This window comes from Oncorhynchus clarkii, chromosome 17 (genome assembly GCF_045791955.1).
Source record: "Oncorhynchus clarkii lewisi isolate Uvic-CL-2024 chromosome 17, UVic_Ocla_1.0, whole genome shotgun sequence".
Taxonomy (NCBI): domain Eukaryota; kingdom Metazoa; phylum Chordata; class Actinopteri; order Salmoniformes; family Salmonidae; genus Oncorhynchus; species Oncorhynchus clarkii.
The window spans coordinates 18,961,413-18,980,555 of record NC_092163.1 but is presented as its reverse complement, the minus strand read 5'-3'; the positions used below and the strand labels follow the sequence as shown (position 1 = coordinate 18,980,555).

Below are 19,143 nucleotides of genomic sequence, written 5' to 3'. Positions count from 1 at the left end.
GAATACAGCAGACAGAGTGGGAGGGTCGTCACATTCCCCACCATAAAACCGGGGACCAACAAGGACCCCGGAACAACATACCAGCCTCTGCGTCCCAAATTGACACAGCCTCTGCGTCCCAAATTGACACAGCCTCTGCGTCCCAAATTGACACAGCCTCTGCGTCCCAAATTGACACAGCCTCTGCGTCCCAAATTGACACAGCCTCTGCGTCCCAAATTGACACAGCCTCTGCGTCCCAAATTGACACAGCCTCTGCGTCCCAAATTGACACAGCCTCTGCGTCCCAAATTGGTGAGGGGTTGTGTTCACACCTCCACCTGCCCCAGCCAACCTCCTCCTCCCCAGACCTCAGCAACCTTTGCGCATAGGAAGCAATATTTAAGAGGAAAGAAGAACACAAGACCAGGAGGGAACAGACAGGAAAGATAGAACATGACAACCCCAACCAATGGTCAGTCACGTAAACATTCAGGAACATGGCACAAAAGACCACAACAGCTACAAACTCCAACGAAAAGAACATCAGGGTCCTTCTTAATTTTTTACAACTCCCAACGATTCATAGTCACGTCCAACGATTCATAGTCACGTCCAACGATTCATAGTCACTTCCAACGATTCATAGTCACTTCCAACGAAACAGAATTTCACTAATTTCAATCATTTAACCTTGTAGTGTTCAGCGATCTTCAACAGCTGTTCTTTAGTACCTAATTCTAACAGTTCCTCTGATGAAAGCGAATGAACTTGTCTACATGGGACACCATAGTCATAAGTAAATAATCTTGCTCAACCCCTCTGCTGAGCACATCAGACCACAACCAGAGAAATGACAATCACCCTGAGCACCACAGAAGAGAGATGAGATACGGAGCTTCCCCAAAACCTACAATAACTCAACCCTAGTCTTCATGCAGATTTGCGGTGGGTATTTACGCACTGTAGCCCGCTGGCAAGGAAATAGAACTCCCCAGCATGCTGGCAAATTCCACCAAGCCACGGATGTGCCCCCGAGACAACTGCTCAGTCAACAGACACCACACAAAAATAACAAACATTAACCATGCCCAACATATTCCAAAAATGAAACATGTCGCTAAGCCTATCAGGGGAAAAAAGCTATAGCTCCAGGTAGCAAGTTCCACTACCCTACCCAAATCTCCCACTGAGGTACACAGCCGATTACTCACCTCAGGCTGATGTCCCAAAAGAAAGTAAAACAAACGTTTCCAGGCTAGGCAGGGCCTGGAAACTAACCATTACTCTCTCCAACGCAGCACACAATCCAAACAACAAAGGCAACCAATACTGGGCCTATTAAACCACAATATGCAAACACGTACCTCCACAGTCTCCCAAACCAATAGTTAAAATATCCCGGATGAGCTCCCACTTGTCACGAACCGGCTCAAAGCCCGTAACAAAGGGAGACAACGTGGAGGTAAGGAGTAACAAAATATATATGTATTAACTAAAGCAACTAAGGAAAATATACAATGATGTGTGTAATCAGTAATCAGTAGTGTAAGTGAGTTTTGCGTGCTTGAATGTGATAATGCAGGGTGTTGAAAGGTGCCAAAGCAAACAAACAAAAGGCCACCAAGAACCACAACACAATCTACAAAGGTGTCTGCATGGAGAGAGTCTCCTCCATGAATGTGGAAGAGGTCTATTTATCCTGGGAGACACCTGGCCCAGGTGTTTCCCATGAAGCTGACGACCCTCCCAACTCCGCCCACCGGCATCCTAATAAGGAAACAAGAACAAAGACAGAATACAGCAGACAGAGTGGGAGGGTCGTCACACAAGATTGAATCCCCGAGCTGACAAGGTAAAAATGTCGTTCTGCCCCTGAACAAGGCAGTTAACCCACCCCACCGTTCGTAGGCCGTCGTTGAAATTAAGAATGTGTTCTTAACTGACTTGCCGAGATAAATAAAGGTTAAATAAAAAGGGGTAAAAATAAAATAACAATCGGCCAAATCGGTGTCCAAAAATACAGATTTTCGATTTGTTATGAAATCAGCCCTGTGACCGCCCGTTCTGCCCTGTGACTGCCCTGTGACCGCCCCGTTCTGCCCTGTGACCGCCTCATTCTCTACTTGAATCTACATTTGACACCTTTAAAGTAGCCTAACTCAGTTGGTTAAATATCAGGACTTCTTTATGTTGCAGAAGTAGAACCATGTGTAGCATTACTGGGCAACACCAACAGCTTTGTTTGTGTCACGGAGGCAGTGGCCTCTCTAAATGCCTGTCTGGCCGTGGCACAGTGAGTGTGTACTTTTAGCTCAGCATTTCCTGTTTTGATGGCAAGAGTGTTTTTTACAGCTGACAGATGGGCTTCCTCAGCTCTCCTCGGTCCTCTCTCTCTCTCTCTCTCTCACACACACACACACACACACACACACACACACACACACACACACACACTTACCATCCATCTCATGCCGACTGCATTCCCAGAAAGGGGGCTCATGCCCACTATACCGTCCTTGGCAGAGCTAAGAATACTGCCCTGACATTACCCTCTGTGTTGATGAGAGCTGTAGAGTGGGTGGTGGTGGGTACTTAGTAGCTGCCCTATACAGAGCTTAGGCTAGCTATGTAGCTATTCAAATAGTTCTAATAGTTTTCACCCCTACACACCGAAACACAATCTTCTTGAGTGTGCTGTACAGTCATGATGCTTGTGCACCAAACTGAATACTGCAGTTAAACTCTGTAGCTACTTAGCGTTGAGATTAAGTGTGGAAACAATCAGGATATGAACAATAAAATAGCCCATACATGAACACCTTCCTAATATTTAGTTGCACTCCCTTTTGCCCTCAGAACAGCCTCAATTCGGCAGGGCAAGGTGTCGAAGCGTTCCACAGGGATGCTGGCCCATGTTGCCTCCAATGCTTCCCACAGTTGTGTCAAGTGGGTGGTGGACCATTCTTGATGCACACAGGAAACTGTTGAGTGTGAAAAACCCAGCAGCGTGGCAGTTCTTGACACACTCAAACCTGTGCACCTGGAAACTACTACCATACCATGTTCAAAGGCACTTCAATCTTTTGTCTTACTCATTCACTCTCAGAATGGCGCATACACAATCCATGTCTCAATTGTCTTAAGGCTTAAAAACCTTTATTTTACATGTCTCCTCCCCTTCATCTACACTGATTTGAAGTGGATATTGGTGTTCCTAATGATTTGTACTCTGTGTATAACAGGGAAGCCATTGCATCCTGATATGCCCCACTTTAAAGCTGTATAACCTGTTAGCCTATGCTCTGTATTGAGCAGGAGTGACAGGCCTCGGTGTATTACCCAAGGACTCCCAACGGCGCGGTTCCACCTACTCCAGGCCACACTCAGTCAATAGCTATCATCCTATTAAACAGGAGAGGTGAGGGACTGTGACACCTGGCAGGAGTTTGCCATTTAAAGGGAATTTAGGCTGTTCTACACTGCCTACAGAAAGGACAAACCATAGAAATATACTAGGAATACTCAAAGGGATCCTTAAAGCCCCTAGCCTGTGTCTCAGTAGCTTGTAATGGCTTCCTTCCTCATCTCCTTTCCTTGACCCCTAATCCTCAAGGATGTGATGGTTGAACATTTATGAAATCTATCCAACCCCTTTCAGTACTCAGAGGAAAGGAGACAAGGAAAGGGAGTCACACAGGAGTATTAAGACAAGTTTTTTATGTTTTTTAAATCTCTATTTTTGTGGAACTTACCAAGTCTGGACTTGCACAAAACCACAATATTTTCTTAGCATTTCGACCGTTCAGAACAGTCTGGAACACAGCTGTCTCTCTCACTCCACTGTGACCTGCTTTTCTGGCTAAACTCTGAAAATAGAAACCATGAGGAATTTTTTTCCCTCACATTACATTTGGTGCAGGAGTGCAGCACACCTGAACGCCTGCCCTGACCCTTTTAGGATGGATGCAGTCTTGTAATCAAGTTTTGTAAGCAGGTGTGTGTGTGTGTGTGTGTGTTATCTCTTGAATAGATGTGGAATTATGCTTCATATTTCAGCTTAATGCCAGTGGGAGAGGTGCCAAAAATATTGCCAGTTGGACTACATAGCAGCACAGGGCCCAGCCACTGCAGAGGACCCAGCCTCAGGCGTCACATATACTCTGGGGTCAAGTGGTTATTTGACTAACACACGTCACACACACACACCATCCTCTCTGCCAGCTAGGTCAGTAGACACGACCCAGTCAGTCTAATCAACAGCCACCCTGTACCGTTCACCTGGCTACAGCCCGCATGTGGCACAACATATTCAACATATTGAACCACCAGGAACCCTGGGCCATGTTCAATAGGGGCCCTGGTCAAAAGTAGTGCACTATATAGGGAATAGGGTACCAATTCAGACACACTCAAAGCATCCATTGACCACTGCCATCAGTCAGCAACACTGCATTCCCCTGGCTACCAGGCCTGGCATTGGCAGTACAGTACTTTCCAGAATAGTGCTGAAGGCAATCACAATAATGCTCTTTTTGTTCCTCTGTTTACTGTGTGTGTGCGTGGGGGGGGGCTGCCCTGAATTAAATCCACTTTGTGCTGGAAAAAGAGAAGAGAAATGGAATAATGGATATAGGGAATGTAAAAAGGGGGATTGTTCTCATTTCAAATATTACTATGAGATGTCCTCTGAAGACTTGTGTAGGTCTGTGTTGGACCAAAGAGCTTCGTATGTAACTGAACACTCCAAATACCTCAATCTCTTTTGTACAAATGGCTTAATTCTAAGGTAAACATCTGTCTTTTCGAACAAGATAATTGTTTTGTCAACCATTAAAACCAAAGAAAAAAACATTCCGGCCATATCACAGACATCTAAATGCCTTGTTTTTTTGCTTTTGTTTTGATGTTGCGCGGCAACCAAGCCCTCATCAAATGTTTTAACCTCAAAAGCGGCCCCTCACCAAAATGTCCTCCTTGTCGCCGTTGAACGGCTGTTATAAATATAGGAACTGACGTCCTGTTGGCTCTTGGCTCTGTTGTTTTTACACCACAATGCTGATACAGTCCGGAGACGACACTCACACCCATCTAGGAAGTCCACTGGAGTCCCAGGCAATTTCAATTGCGTTTGAGATGATGTCCCTTGCAACTGTGTGAAAGTTGCTTTGTGTAACCCCAGCACTGTAGTATTGTCACTATAAACAGTGTTTTGATATAAGCCATGGGTCCCCCCATTACTATTGATTTAACCATTAGGCTACGTCAGCACTGTGCAATTACATCAATATTCCCTCTGGGTGTGTGTGTGTGTGTGTTAGGGAGAGTGTAGGACTAGGTATTTGTGATCTCAGATTGTTGGTCCTGTCTGCATTGTCAATTTGTTTTAAGCTCTTAATCAGATCATGTCATCTGATCTAGAGTCAGTTCTCAGTGTCGGGCTAGATCTCTGTTGATTGCCAAGTAGGGTGAAGAACTGATCCCAGAGCAAATCTTAGCTTAATTAGAGCTGATGTAATTGTTGTGATGTGAGGATGATTGTATGTGTGCCGTGCAGACAGGCTGCTCCGCCCCAAGCTACATGCGTCTCTACCCTACCCAACCTCTTTCACACATACAGCAGGCATAAATAGCAGAACAGGTCTCATAAACACACTGCGGTTCAGTGGTCATTGACCATCACAGGGCACGTCAATTTCCCTTCCCAACACACACATTTACACACACACACACTCAAACATTATCACTGCTACTGACGAACGTCATCGGCAACACTAAGGCAGTCACCCGCCCACACGTCAGCTCCAGCAGCCTGACCTTGGCCAGTGTCCTTCCCTTTCTAAAGACCAGTCTCTTTCAAAGCCACACTCACACACCATCTAGTCCTCTCTAGTCTGGAAATAGTCGTGATATTATCCTTCGGTTCCTTTTCCACCCAACTCATTTATTCCCACTGTTTTCACTTCCTTGCTTTCCATTCCAAAGTGTGCTCCGTTCCCCTTCCTGAAAACACAAAGAAATAGTTCCTCTTCCAGTCTTCCACCCTCAGTCTTACTATCCTTTCCTAAAGGAAGAAGGCCTGTTTTCTATTTCCTGGAAATGATTAGGTATTGTGTATTGTTTTGACATTACCCCATGCATGTCTGGAAAGTGATCCTATAAACGTCCCAGCTAAATTCCTGGGAATGTTACTCACACACTTGGCCTGCCTATCCTCTTAGTGTATCCTGTAGCTATGGAGACCTGAGCTGACACACACATAAACACACACGCATGCTTTCGTGCTTATTTGGAAACCTGATATAGCCAATTTTAGTCAAATGTCTCTTTCCGTTTTGTTTGATAGCTAGCCTAATCTGCTTCGGGGAAGAGTTGAGCTGGAGGCAATCGAATCCAAATTTGCCGTGCTGTGGTGGAGCTCTGCCGGTTGGGTCTGTTTGGATTAACTGCTGCATTTGACTGACTGTAGCTCTGTTAGTCATGTGACAATGGGGCGGTGGCTCGCGTGACTGCCTAGGCCTTTGTCCCAATTACCTTTTCATCTTTTGAATATTCTTAAATATTTCCCTTTCCCTTCCTTTCCGTCATAGTACACAAGAAGTTAAAGCAACATGTTGGGGAAACCATCCTGCCATTTCACCGATCAGCATTAATGATGGAAGTGAAACAAGAAAGGAGACCATGTCAGAGTATTGGAACATGTTCTCGTCTTCCTCTTGTCACCTGTCAACGCCGAGCGTGACACACATCTCCCGTGACTTTTACCGACACCCTTATCTTGAATTGACTTTAAAAAGACCATGATGCTTTGTGTCAATAGTAGACGGCCTAAGGCCTAAATATTGACCCAGTCTCCCTTGTGAGTTTCTGATGTTTGAAGATGTGCTCAGCTGTGACCGAGCAATGAGTCATGCTTGCAAATGTGGTATTTGAGTTTCAGTGATGTGACTCGGGCCTTTTGATATGGAATTTGAAAATATGTAATAAGTAGGTCATTTCCTGTTTGGAAGAAGCATCCCGGATCGATTTGACGTGTATCTCAAGGGCATCTCTAGCATCAAGCGACACCCTCAACTAGCTAGTACATTGTCTTTGGGCTACCACTAACAGCCGCTACATATTACACACTGCACCGTGTTTAGAAGGCACTTGGCGGGATATGTGATTTCTAGTTACCATCATTGTTTTCCCCACACTGATCTGGAGTCAGCTTCCCCCCTCCCCCATCCCTCAGTCAGGACACTGAGTACTGGCCTGAGTAGTGTTGCGTTTCTCTGTTAAAAATAGTCACTATCATGGCCTTTACATTTCCTGTTTTGCTTTCCTATTCATTGTGGGGTTTGTTTTCCCTTGTCATGTGACCTTTGTTTAGCATTGGGTGTATGTTGACTCTTTAAGTACATCTAACCTCCAAAATCAATCACACTTGAGTAAATGAGGGATACAAAGTAGGCCTATATTAAAAGTAGTTGGTTCCACACAGGTGTGGTTCCTAAGTTAATTAAGCAATTAACATCCCGCCATGCTTAAGGCCGTGTATTAAAATGCTGGCAAGGCCATTATTTTGGCAACCAGAGCTATGCCCCCATAGGATGACAATGAGTTTGATGAGCATGAAAACGATGTTAACCATTTTGCCATGGCCCTGTCAAGTCACCAGAACTCAACCCACTTGAACACGTATGGGAGTTTCTGGATTGACGTCTGAGACTGCGTTTTTCCACCACCATCAACAAAACACCAAATTCTGGAATTTATCTTGGAAGAATGGTGACAAATCCTTCCAACAGAGTTCCAGACACTTGTAGAATCTATGCCACGGTGCATTGAAGCTGTTCTGACTCGTGGTGACCCAACACCCTATTAAGACACTTTATGTTGGTTTCCTTTATTTTGGCAGTTACCTTTAGCCTATAGCTTAGTGTGTTGTTTTTGGTCTGAAACATCATGTTGGACATGAGAGTAAATCCATTTTAGAATTCAATCACTTTTTAACTACGTACCTTTTTAATTAAAACAAAACGTGTTTGCCCATGGAATAAGTGGTCATAAAATGCCTTTTTGGACCTTCATGCCAAAACATTCAGAAATGAAGGTTCTCAAAGTTGACCAATTTTCCATACTTTACCATACCATGAAACATCAATGGAAAAGATAAACTGTTGAGTTTATCATTTAAAAGCTTAGTGTTGTCAAACTATTTTATTATTTCATGGGAAAAAAAGATTTTCATAAATTCTAAAATGTTAAACCTTTTTAAACTCTGATTTGTTTCATCTCAAATGTTGCATATTTTGTAGCTTAGACCATTTTTCATATCGTCTGAGGTTTTTGTGTTGTGCCTGCCATCGGTTGAGCCAAAACATGCTCTTGAATACAGGGGCAGGTGTAATTTCAATCCATAGAAAAGACCTATCCCTTCAGACCACTGCAATTTAGCTTATTTTTTTTAATATTTTTTTTACAACCCCAAAGATGCCCATCATTCCACCCACTGAATGTCAACTTAAATGGTCATGTCTATTCTATTTGTATTTTTATGATTTCAATAGGTTTCCTATGGAGAATTGACAGTATAATTTAAAACAGATATTCCCATTCTCTGATGTGTGGACCTCCAACCATCTTTGTGTTCCCATTTGAAAGTAGAAATGTCTGTTATTCCCATGTTAGTACATTTGTCAGCCAAAACATAACACCCACTCTGTATTCCAGAGCATGTTGTCTCATCACAACCTGATGCAAAATAGGGTCTAAGCTATGCGAATGTGTAATTGATGTTAAAGGTTAAAAATAACAAATGTTTTTTTTTTTAAACAATTCTCTAGAAATTCTAAAAGTTTTACAACCCTGTTTTGTAAGCTTTTAAATGATCACTCAACTTATTTTCCAGTGATGAAGACACGGATGGGGTACGCAAAATGTCAACTTTGATCACCTTTATCTCATGAATGTTTTGGCGTTCAGGTCCAACAACTCACTTTCTGACCACTTCTACAATGGGAATATATTTATGGAATGTTTCATTCAAATCAAAAGGGGTACTGTCAAAACGTGATTAAATTCAAATGTATTTGCCCAGAAATATTTGCTTTGTTTATGCAGTCTGGGGTGTAAATTGGGATTGAACATGTTGGACGTTGAGGTTTTTTTTATGTACACACTTAAACAACACAATGTAACTCCAAGTCAATCACACTTCTGTGAAATCAAACTGTCCACTTAGGAAGCAACACTGATTGACAATACATTTCACATGCTGTTGTGCAAATGGAATAGACAACAGGTGGAAATTATTGGCAATTAGCAAGACACCCCCAATAAAGGAGTGGTTCTGCAGGTGGTGACCCACAGACCACTTCTCAGTTCCTATGCTTCCTGGCTGATGTTTTGGTCAGTTTTGAATGCTGGTGGTGCTTTCACTCTAGTGGTAGCATGAGACGGAGTCTACAACCCACACAAGTGGCTCAGGTAGTGCAGCTCATCCAGGATGGCACATCAATGCGAGCTGTGGCAAGAAGGTTTGCTGTGTCTGTCAGCGTAGTGTCCAGAGCATGGAGGCGCTACCAGGAGACAGGCCAGTACATCAGGAGACGTGGAGGAGGCCGTAGGAGGGCAACAACCCAGCAGCAGGACCGCTACCTCCGCCTTTGTGCAAGGAGGAGCAGGAGGAGCACTGCCAGAGCCCTGCAAAATGACCTCCAGCAGGCCACAAATGTGCTTGTCTGCTCAAACGGTCAGAAACAGACTTCATGAGGGTGGTATGAGGGCCCGACGTCCACAGGTGGGGGTTGTGCTTACAGCCCAACACCGTGCAGGACGTTTGGCATTTGCCAGAGAACACCAAGATTGGCAAATTCGCCACTGAGCACATGTGACAGTCTGGAGACGCCGTGGAGAACGTTCTGCTGCCTGCAACATCCTCCAGCATGACCGGTTTGGCAGTGGGTCAGTCATGGTGTGGGGTGGCATTTCTTTGGGGGGCCGCACAGCCCTCCATGTGCTCGCCAGAGGTAGCCTGACTGCCATTAGGTACCGAGATGAGATCCTCAGACCCCTTGTGAGACCATATGCTGGTGCGGTTGGCCCTGGGTTCCTCCTAATGCAAGACAATGCTAGACCTCATGTGGCTGGAGTGTGTCAGCAGTTCCTGCAAGAGGAAGGCATTGATGCTATGGACTGGCCCGCACGTTCCCCAGACCTGAATCCAATTGAGCACATCTGGGACATCATGTCTCGCTCCATCCACCAACGCCACGTTGCACCACAGACTGTCCAGGAGTTGGCGGATGCTTTAGTCCAGGTCTGGGAGGAGATCCCTCAGGAGACCATCCGCCACCTCACCAGGAGCATGCCCAGGCGTTGTAGGGAGGTCATACAGGCACGTGGAGGCCACACACACTACTGAGCCTCATTTAGACTTGTTTTAAGGACATTACATCAAAGTTGGATCAGCCTGTAGTGTGGTTTTCCACTTTAATTTTGAGTGTGACTCCAAATCCAGACCTCCATGGGTTGATAAATTGGATTTCCATTGATAATTTGTGTGATTTTGTTGTCAGCACATTCAACAATGTACAGAAAAAAGTATTTAATAAGAATATTTCATTCATTCAGATCTAGGATGTTATTCTAGTGTTCCCTTTACTTCTTTGAGCAGTGTGTATGTATGTATGTATGTATGTGTGTGTGTGTGTGTATGTATGTGTGTGTGTGTGTGTGTGTGTGTGTGTGTGTGTGTGTGTGTGTGTGTGTGTGTCTGTTTTGTGTTGAGGTATGTTGTTGGGTGTGAGGAATTGTTTGTTGTATTTGGCCTACCGCTTCATGTGATGTTTAGTGCTGTTGAGAGCATTTGTTGATGCAGTAGCCTGTTTTGATGGGCGAACACCAAACACCGTGTTTACTCCTGCCATAGTGCTGACTGTACACCTCCGAGAGCCTCTGTTCTAGACCAGAGAGAGAGACAGAACTCAGCATGATGATAGTGGACACAGCTCAATGCTTGCAACCCAAATAGCACCCTATTGCCTATATAGTGCACTACCTTAGCACTTTAGGGAATATGTTGCCATTTGGGACACAGCCAACAGCCCTGGCAGTGTTATTAGGCAGTCTGGTACCATGCTGACTGGAGCTACAAAGAATGGGGGGTGCAGGTATTGCCAATTTCCTAAGCCCCTAGTTAGCCTGGTTTGCTCGTCACCTCACACCCCGACCTGAATACCGGTCCCATTTTAGCAGGATAAGCTCTAGCCCTTATTACAGTTATATGACAAAGCCCTTTTTTTCACCTTTATTTAACCAGGTAGGCTCGTTGAGAACAAGTTCTCATTTGCAACTGCGACCTGGCCAAGATAAGCATAGCAGTTCGACACATACAACAACACAGAGTTACAGATGGAATAAACAAAACATAGTCAATAAGAACAGTAGAAAAAAAGAAGATAGTCTATATACAGTAAGTGCAAATGAGGTAAGATAAGGGAATTAAGGCAATAAATAGGCCATGGTGGCGAAGTAAGTACAATATAGCAATTAAACACTGGAATGGTAGATGTGCAGAAAATTAATGTGCAAGTAGAGATACTGGGGTGCAAAGGAGCAAGATGGATAGATAAATAATTAAATACAGTATGGGCATGAGATAGTTGTCTAGGCTACAGGGGTGTTTCTCAACCTCCAGTCTGTGGCCCCAAAAAGGAAAAGCCATAGCTTGCGAGTCCCTGGTATGAAAGGATTTCAAAACACTGGTTTTAGAGGACCTGAGCTGAACCCAAAGCCTTTTTAGAGGACGGGGACATCTTGCTCCATAATAACTGATGATTGAGCTGTGAACACTGCCAACCTTGAGTAAAACATTTGTAAAAAGCTTGTTCTTTCTCGCTCGCTCCTTTACTTAGCTTTTAGTGAGTGCTTTTACATGTATGTTTTCAGTCTGAGCCATCTTGACTAAGTGGTGGATTTGTGCCCGATGGTGGCCTCACATTGCACCAACGCAACTTCCCTCCTTTTTCTCGCTCTCTCTCCTTCCTCTCTCCTCTCGCTCTCTCTCCTTCCTCTCTCCTCTCGCTCTCTCTCCTTCCTCTCTCCTCTCGCTCTCTCTCCTTCCTCTCTCCTCTCGCTCTCTCTCCTTCCTCTCTTCTCTTGCTCTCTCGAGACTGCAGACTCCAGCTGGGCCAGGATAAGAATCTGCCCATTCAGCACAAAATTAAATAAATAATGGTGTCTAGAGCAGCCAGGAAGAAGTAGACTAAATGAGTTCCTTTATTACAACACATGGCACAGACTTGGCCTAGAATTAGCAAAGACGCTGTCATAATGTACAAGTCTCTTGACTGTACTGAGCGCAGTGTCACTTAGGTGGGCTGAAGCATTAACCTTGTCTCCCACACCTCTCCAAACTGATCGGGGACCTGTCGATACATGTCCTCTCATGTCCCCTTGCTGCTTACGTAGCCCTGCCAATTAGGTCCAGGATCAGTAATCAAACCATTATGAAACCAATGCAGGCCCATTGTGTGCCAAGGACCTTACATTGTGTAACAGCTGCATTCAGCAGCACAATAAATCGAGGGCTGTGTCTGAAATTATACCCTATTCCCTACATCATGCACTACTTTTGACCAGGGCCCATAGGGTGCCATTTTGGTCGCGACCTAGGTGGTATGTGTTTATGAGCAGAATTCTACTGATGTATTGTGCCTGGGGTGTCATTAATGGGCCTATTATTACTGGGCCTATTATTTTGCATCCTAGATAATGAACGATGCGTTGTGTAATGCTGGAATGTGTGCCAGCTGCTGAGACAATTGGATACGAGTCAACGATAGAACCAGAGTGCGGGTCAGGGAGTTGAATAGACCTGAAGGGTGTTTTGTCTCTCGCTGTCTATCTTCTCTGTCCTAAACTTTCATGCCCACCTTTTATCTCTTTCTCTCTTACTCACTTTTTTGAGATATGAAAACAGCTGACAAAATAGATTTTGGGAACTAGAATATCCATCAATTAAATGTAATTGTTGGCTATACAATGGCTAGACTATCTTGTCTGATGCATCTCACGCTCTCTCAATTCAATCAAGTTTATTAACATGGAATGTGAAGGAGTTTACATTGTTTCAACAAATGAGTCCCACACTAATAACCCTTTCTCTTTCCGTCTCTCTCGCAGGCCTACGAGAGGCGATTCCCCACGTGTCACCTGATTCCCATGTTTGTGGACAGCGAGGTGTTGGAGGAAACTGAGAGCGAGGACGGATCCATACACCAGGTCCAGCGCCGCTGCAAACTGGACGTGGACGCCCCTCGTCTCCTCAAACGGGTACGGCTAACCTGTCGCTAACTTCTCTCTTGAGTCTTGTCAGTCAATCAAACAAATGTATTTTTATCAACCATTGTCACTCAATGTGAGTCAATCAACCAATCCAATGTATTTATAAAGCCCTTTTTGTACGTCAGGGGTTGTCAAAGTGCTTTACAGTAACACAGCCTAGACCCCAAAGGCCAAGCAGAAAGCCACATGAGTGTTTGAGTATTGTTTAAAGTTTCCGCTCAATGTTTCCAGACTTCTGTGAAATATGACCTATAATTACTTCATATATGAGTGAAATAGTTTTCCTTCCAGAATGTTAATTTAGTATGTTATAAAGTATATTTTTTGTGTCGGAATGGTGTTGGCTTACCCCAAACAAAGAGTGGTGTTGATGTATACCGGTCATGAAAAATAGTGATGTGAGTAGATTGCTGATTGGCCAGCACATCCTCCTCGAGAAGATGATTTATTCTATGAGGAAATAGCTAGCTTTTTTTAACGGTTTATTTGAGATACAAGTTTGAGGTGTTTTTCTCCAATTTATGCTTTGGCCACAAGTATGAGAATTGGACGAGTCGGCAACATTATTTGGATACGAGTTAACAGAATATTCATTTTAAGTGAGATTTTCAGGGGACAGTTGAAATAAAGTTGCATTTGAAACATCCGTAGCTTGTATTCTAAGGAAAGCTGACGTGACAAAAAAAATAAAAAAAATAAAAAGACCTTAGGTAACACACAAATCAGGCGTCGGCCATTTTGTAATCAGTGTATCCGTTTTTCCTTTTTGACCATTTAGTTTTGCTGCAACTGGTTTCATGAGTGTTCTTTGTGTGCAGATTGCGGGGGTGGACTATGTGTACTTCAGCCAGGAGAACACTCTGAACAAGAGAGAGAGGACGCTCCACATCGAGTCCCACAACGAGACCTTTTCCAACAGAGTCATCATCCACGAACTCTGCAGCTACTCGGTGTGTTACACACACACACACACATTTGAAAATGTACCTTTGGTTAGTATGGTTACATAAGCTACCTGTCCATTCGCTAACACACATTCAAGCCTTGGCTTTATTTTGTCAAACGCATGCACACACACTCGCACTCAATCACACACTCACAAAGCCCTGTTAAACCACTTTGAAGCCAGCTGTCGGCAGCACACCTGTGCATTCACAATGTCTCTTCAAATGGACGGATCAAGTTGTGTTCCAACCAGCTCCTGATATGTAGCTACACACACGCCACTTCAGTCTTCGTTTTATATCTCACATGACACTGACACGCACACAGCCCTGTTAAAGCAAGTTGTCGACGGCACACTTGTCTGAAAGCCCTTCCCTCCAATGCAATCACAATGCAGAGAAAGCTGTGTTCCAACCAGCCTCTCATGTGCTGCTTCCTTCCCACTGAATAATTCAGACCTCCCATTGTTCCCTGCAGCACTCCGCCTCAACGCACTCGCACACTGTTCTGGAGTCAGTTTTTTCACACCGCCCAGGCCTACTGCAGTGTGTTGCGGCACTCCCTCCTCTGACCTCAGTGCTACTCTCACCAGACTCCCGTGGTGAATGAATGCGCTCTGAGTTAATGAGGTCAAGCACATTGCGCTAGCATCTAACGAGGCTAGCGGGCCTATTTTAGGTCCGTTATGCAGCTTTCCCTATGGAATAACTGTTACAGTTAGCTAGCGGAAGCTAACAGTGCTAGGTAGCTCCATTAGACTGAGCTAAAGTTGGCTAAAGCTGACATATTTTGGTAGCCAGAGATAACAGGTATCCAACGCCGGAGCTAGCCGAAGAGCTACATAGTAAAATAAGCTCTTTCAGAAGTTGTGTGTCACGTAGGGATCACTGTATGACTTGCCTCGGTTTGCCTAGCGGTGTCTGACATTCAACACTCTCACTCCCAGTCCTATCTAACACACTCCACTCGCTGACATTCGACAAAATCTATTTTGATACAGTCTCGGGCTGTGTGAATGTGCTGTTTGTGCTTGACACCATCACAAAATTCCCTCCTATCAATATTTGTTGGCATATAACGACACAACCTGTCAGTATTGGTATAATGCCAGTGGGCAGTGTCATCGGTACGCACTCCCACACATAGCTGAGGATGTGTAGCTTGTAGTGTGCGTCAGTGCTCAGCACAGTCATATTGGTGTATGTGGTTGCCACGGTAACACTTGTATATTCTCTTTTGTGTGTGTGCGTGCAGGCCCACCCTGAGAATGAGGACTGGACGTGTTTCGAGCAGTCGGCCAGCCTGGACATCAAATCGTTCTTTGGCTTCGAGAGCACGGTGGAGAAGATGGCCATGAAGCAGTACGCCAGCAGTATCAAGAAGGTGTGTGTGTGTGTGATCCAGATCTGATCAGGGTCATATTCATTAGACACTAACAGTAAGAAACAGACTGAAAGGTGGCAGGACTACCTGAACCTTGTCCAGTAAGAAATGTTGGTTTTCGTTTACCGTTGGTACGTTGCGCCCTAATGAATACAACCCAGATGTATGTAGAGAATTCACCAGAGGTCAAACATTCCCCTCATGCAAAAAATAATTCATCCAACTAGGTTCCATTTCAACTCAATAAGTGAATTGAAATTCCAATTCAAAAATAACCTAATTGTATTGGGAATTGAACTGCATTGAGTTAAATGAAAAGGAACCGGCCCAACCATGGAATCCAGTGTTAATACAGCAGACATACCATTGGGCCGTGAGTGGTGAGGTCTCGGGCTAAGTGGTTCTTATTATGTAATGTAGGCCACTTTGTTGAGCCAGTGTAAACAAAGGTAAGCTACTATTCCCTATTTATCCTCCTTCCATATTAATAACTATCTTCTTTTTCTCACTCTGTCGTTCGTTCTCTCCTCCCCCCCCCAATCTCTCTTGCTTTCCCTCCCTCCCCCTCCCTCATCTTCAGGGTAAGGAGATCATAGAGTTCTACCTAAACCAGCTAGAGGAAGAGGGGATAAGCCACGTGCCCCGCTGGACTCCCTCCCTGGATGCTCCCTCCTCCTCCTCCTCCGTCACCACCAAACCTGTCTGTGCCACCCCAAAGCTCCTCCACCTGGAGCTGCCTGTCACGCCCGCTGTCTCAATCCCCGTGTCCACTGATGCCAGTGACCATGAGATTGCCACTGCCACCAATAATGATGCCACCCAAAGTGATGCCACCAGCAACGATGCCGCTAGCCAACCTGACAACCAGACAGAGAACCTGACGGGCACACCTGATGGTTAGTACTAATGAATGATTGAGACACTGTTCAAAAGTTTCAATACACTAGGAAAATGGGAAACACTATTTTTAAGTGGCGTTTAGCTGCGTGATTGATTTTGAAGGAGATTGAATTGACTGACTTGAGAATTCCCTAAAGTGTGTGTGTGTTGTAGACAAGTTGGATGCAGACTACATCAAGCGCTACTTGGGAGACCTGACGCCTCTGCAGGAGAGCTGTCTGATCAGACTACGACAGTGGCTGCAGGAGAGCCACAAGGGCAAGGTGAGACACACATCCTTACAGCTGTCAATACACGCATACTAAAGCATATTCTATCTTTAAAATCATACTCTGCTACTTGAAACACAAATATAGAGGCATGTGTGACATGCTCACACGCGCACGCTCTTACCCTGCCTCCTCTGATCCCCCCCCCGAAGACCCTTACCCTCACTCCGTCCTCTCCCTCCTCGCCACCTTTCCAGATCCCTAAGGACGAACACATCCTTCGTTTCCTGCGGGCCAGGGACTTTAACATGGAGAAGGCCAGGGAGATCCTGTGTCAGTCCTTAACATGGAGGAAACAGCACCAGGTGGACTATCTGTTAGAGACGTGGACCTCACCACAGGTCCTCAGTGACTACTACACTGGAGGGTGGCACCACCATGATAAAGGTATGGAGTATGGACACCGTGAGAGGTGCTCAGGCACCGTGAGAGGTGCTCAGGCACCGTGAGAGGTGCTCAGGCACCGTGAGAGGTGCTCAGGCACCGTGAGAGGTGCTCAGGCATACACACACACACACACACACAATTAGTCGCTAATAATTGTCATGAAGTCTTGATTTGATGTAGAGGGATAGTCATATGATGTTCACAATATACAGTAGTCACTCAGAATTACTCAGACACACGGCACAAACACTGTTGTACTCGTATTATTTACTCTTATTATTGGTAAAAAAAAACTGGTGTGTGTGTCCGGTTTCTTTGTAAGTAACTTCCCAAAACGCCACTTTTGTATTTCACTGTGATAGAAAAAGAAGTCTAAGCCACAACTTCCTGTCATACACCATATTGGTCCAATGAAGGAATACAACTTAGAATTGACATTGCAGTTCACCAGTCCCCATTTCAAATACATTGTTGTTACTTCATACTTGCCCTGGGTATTTGCATGCTCTGGTTTATATTGCATGTCTTCACGGCAGTCCCAAGGCATTGCGCTCATCACACAATTAAATGTATAAGAGCCTTGTTTGAGGAGCAGTGCGAGAGAAGCTCCGTGCTTTTCTAAGCAGCAAATAACAACTCTAAATACAATCGTGTGTAAACTGTTTTGATGGCCACGATTGGAAAAAGAGCTACTGTTTTTTTTCTCAATCTCAACTTGTAATTAAAGCCCGCCTCCAATTCGCCTTTCAAGTGCATAAGCTAAAGTCAGAGGTAGGCAGGCTATCAGCGTGTCACACACCACTTTGCAATGTGAGCGTGAGGCAGCATAATTGTTTGAAACCTGAACGTTTTACTTTACTTCAAATAATGAGGCATGTCTTACCTTGCTTCGAAGTAGCATCCATCCATAGAAATGTGGAACTAATTATTTTATATTGACTTCCTCATACCATTTATCCAGCATGATTTTATAAAAACTTCCTCATACCATTTAACCAGTGTGAATTTATAAAGACTTCCTCATACCATTTAACCAGTATGATTTTATAGAGACTTCCTCATCCTATTTAACCAGTAGGATTTTATAGAGACTTCCCCATCCTATTTAACCAGTAGGATTGTATAGAGACTTCCCCATCCCATTTAACCAGTAGGATTTTATAGAGACTTACCCATCCTATTTAACCAGTAGGATTTTATAGAGACTTACCCATCCTATTTAACCAGTAGGATTTTATAGAGACTTACCCATCCTATTTAACCAGTAGGATTTTATAGAGACTTACCCATCCTATTTAACCAGTAGGATTTTATAGAGACTTACCCATCCTATTTAACCAGTAGGATTTTATAGAGACTTACCCATCCTATTTAACCAGTAGGATTTTATAGAGACTTACCCATCCTATTTAACCAGTAGGATTTTATAGAGACTTACCCATCCTATTTAACCAGTAGGATTTTATAGAGACTTACCCATCCTATTTAACCAGTAGGATTTTATAGAGACTTCCCCATCCTATTTAACCAGTAGGGTTTTATAGAGACTTCCCCATCCTATTTAACCAGTAGGGTTTTATAGAGACTTCCCCATCCTATTTAACCAGTAGGATTTTATAGAGACTTACCCATCCTATTTAACCAGTAGGATTTTATAGAGACTTACCCATCCTATTTAACCAGTAGGATTTTATAGAGACTTACCCATCCTATTTAACCAGTAGGATTTTATAGAGACTTCCCCATCCTATTTAACCAGTAGGGTTTTATAGAGACTTCCCCATCCTATTTAACCAGTAGGGTTTTATAGAGACTTCCCCATCCTATTTAACCAGTAGGATTTTATAGAGACTTACCCATCCTATTTAACCAGTAGGGTTTTATAGAGACTTACCCATCCTATTTAACCAGTAGGATTTTATAGAGACTTCCCCATCCCATTTAACCA

At 44.2% G+C, this 19,143-nt stretch overlaps 1 protein-coding gene across 12 annotated transcripts in view; it reads left to right on the top strand.

The window, feature by feature from the left end:
* The window catches only part of LOC139370450 (SEC14-like protein 1), a 66,512-nt gene that overhangs the window by 39,350 nt on the left and 8,019 nt on the right, over positions 1-19,143 (top strand). For 7 of the 12 annotated variants that reach the window (XM_071109937.1, XM_071109933.1, XM_071109936.1 and 4 more), the window contains 6 exons: positions 13,150-13,299; positions 14,130-14,261; positions 15,511-15,639; positions 16,220-16,535; positions 16,693-16,802; positions 16,961-17,195. In XM_071109937.1, the coding sequence (XP_070966038.1) occupies positions 13,150-13,299; positions 14,130-14,261; positions 15,511-15,639; positions 16,220-16,535; positions 16,693-16,802; positions 16,961-17,195 (1,072 nt within the window). The remainder of the gene's footprint in view (positions 1-13,149; positions 13,300-14,129; positions 14,262-15,510; positions 15,640-16,219; positions 16,536-16,692; positions 16,803-16,960; positions 17,196-19,143) is intronic. The other 5 variants (XM_071109942.1, XM_071109941.1, XM_071109940.1 and 2 more) reach the window with 1 other exon arrangement.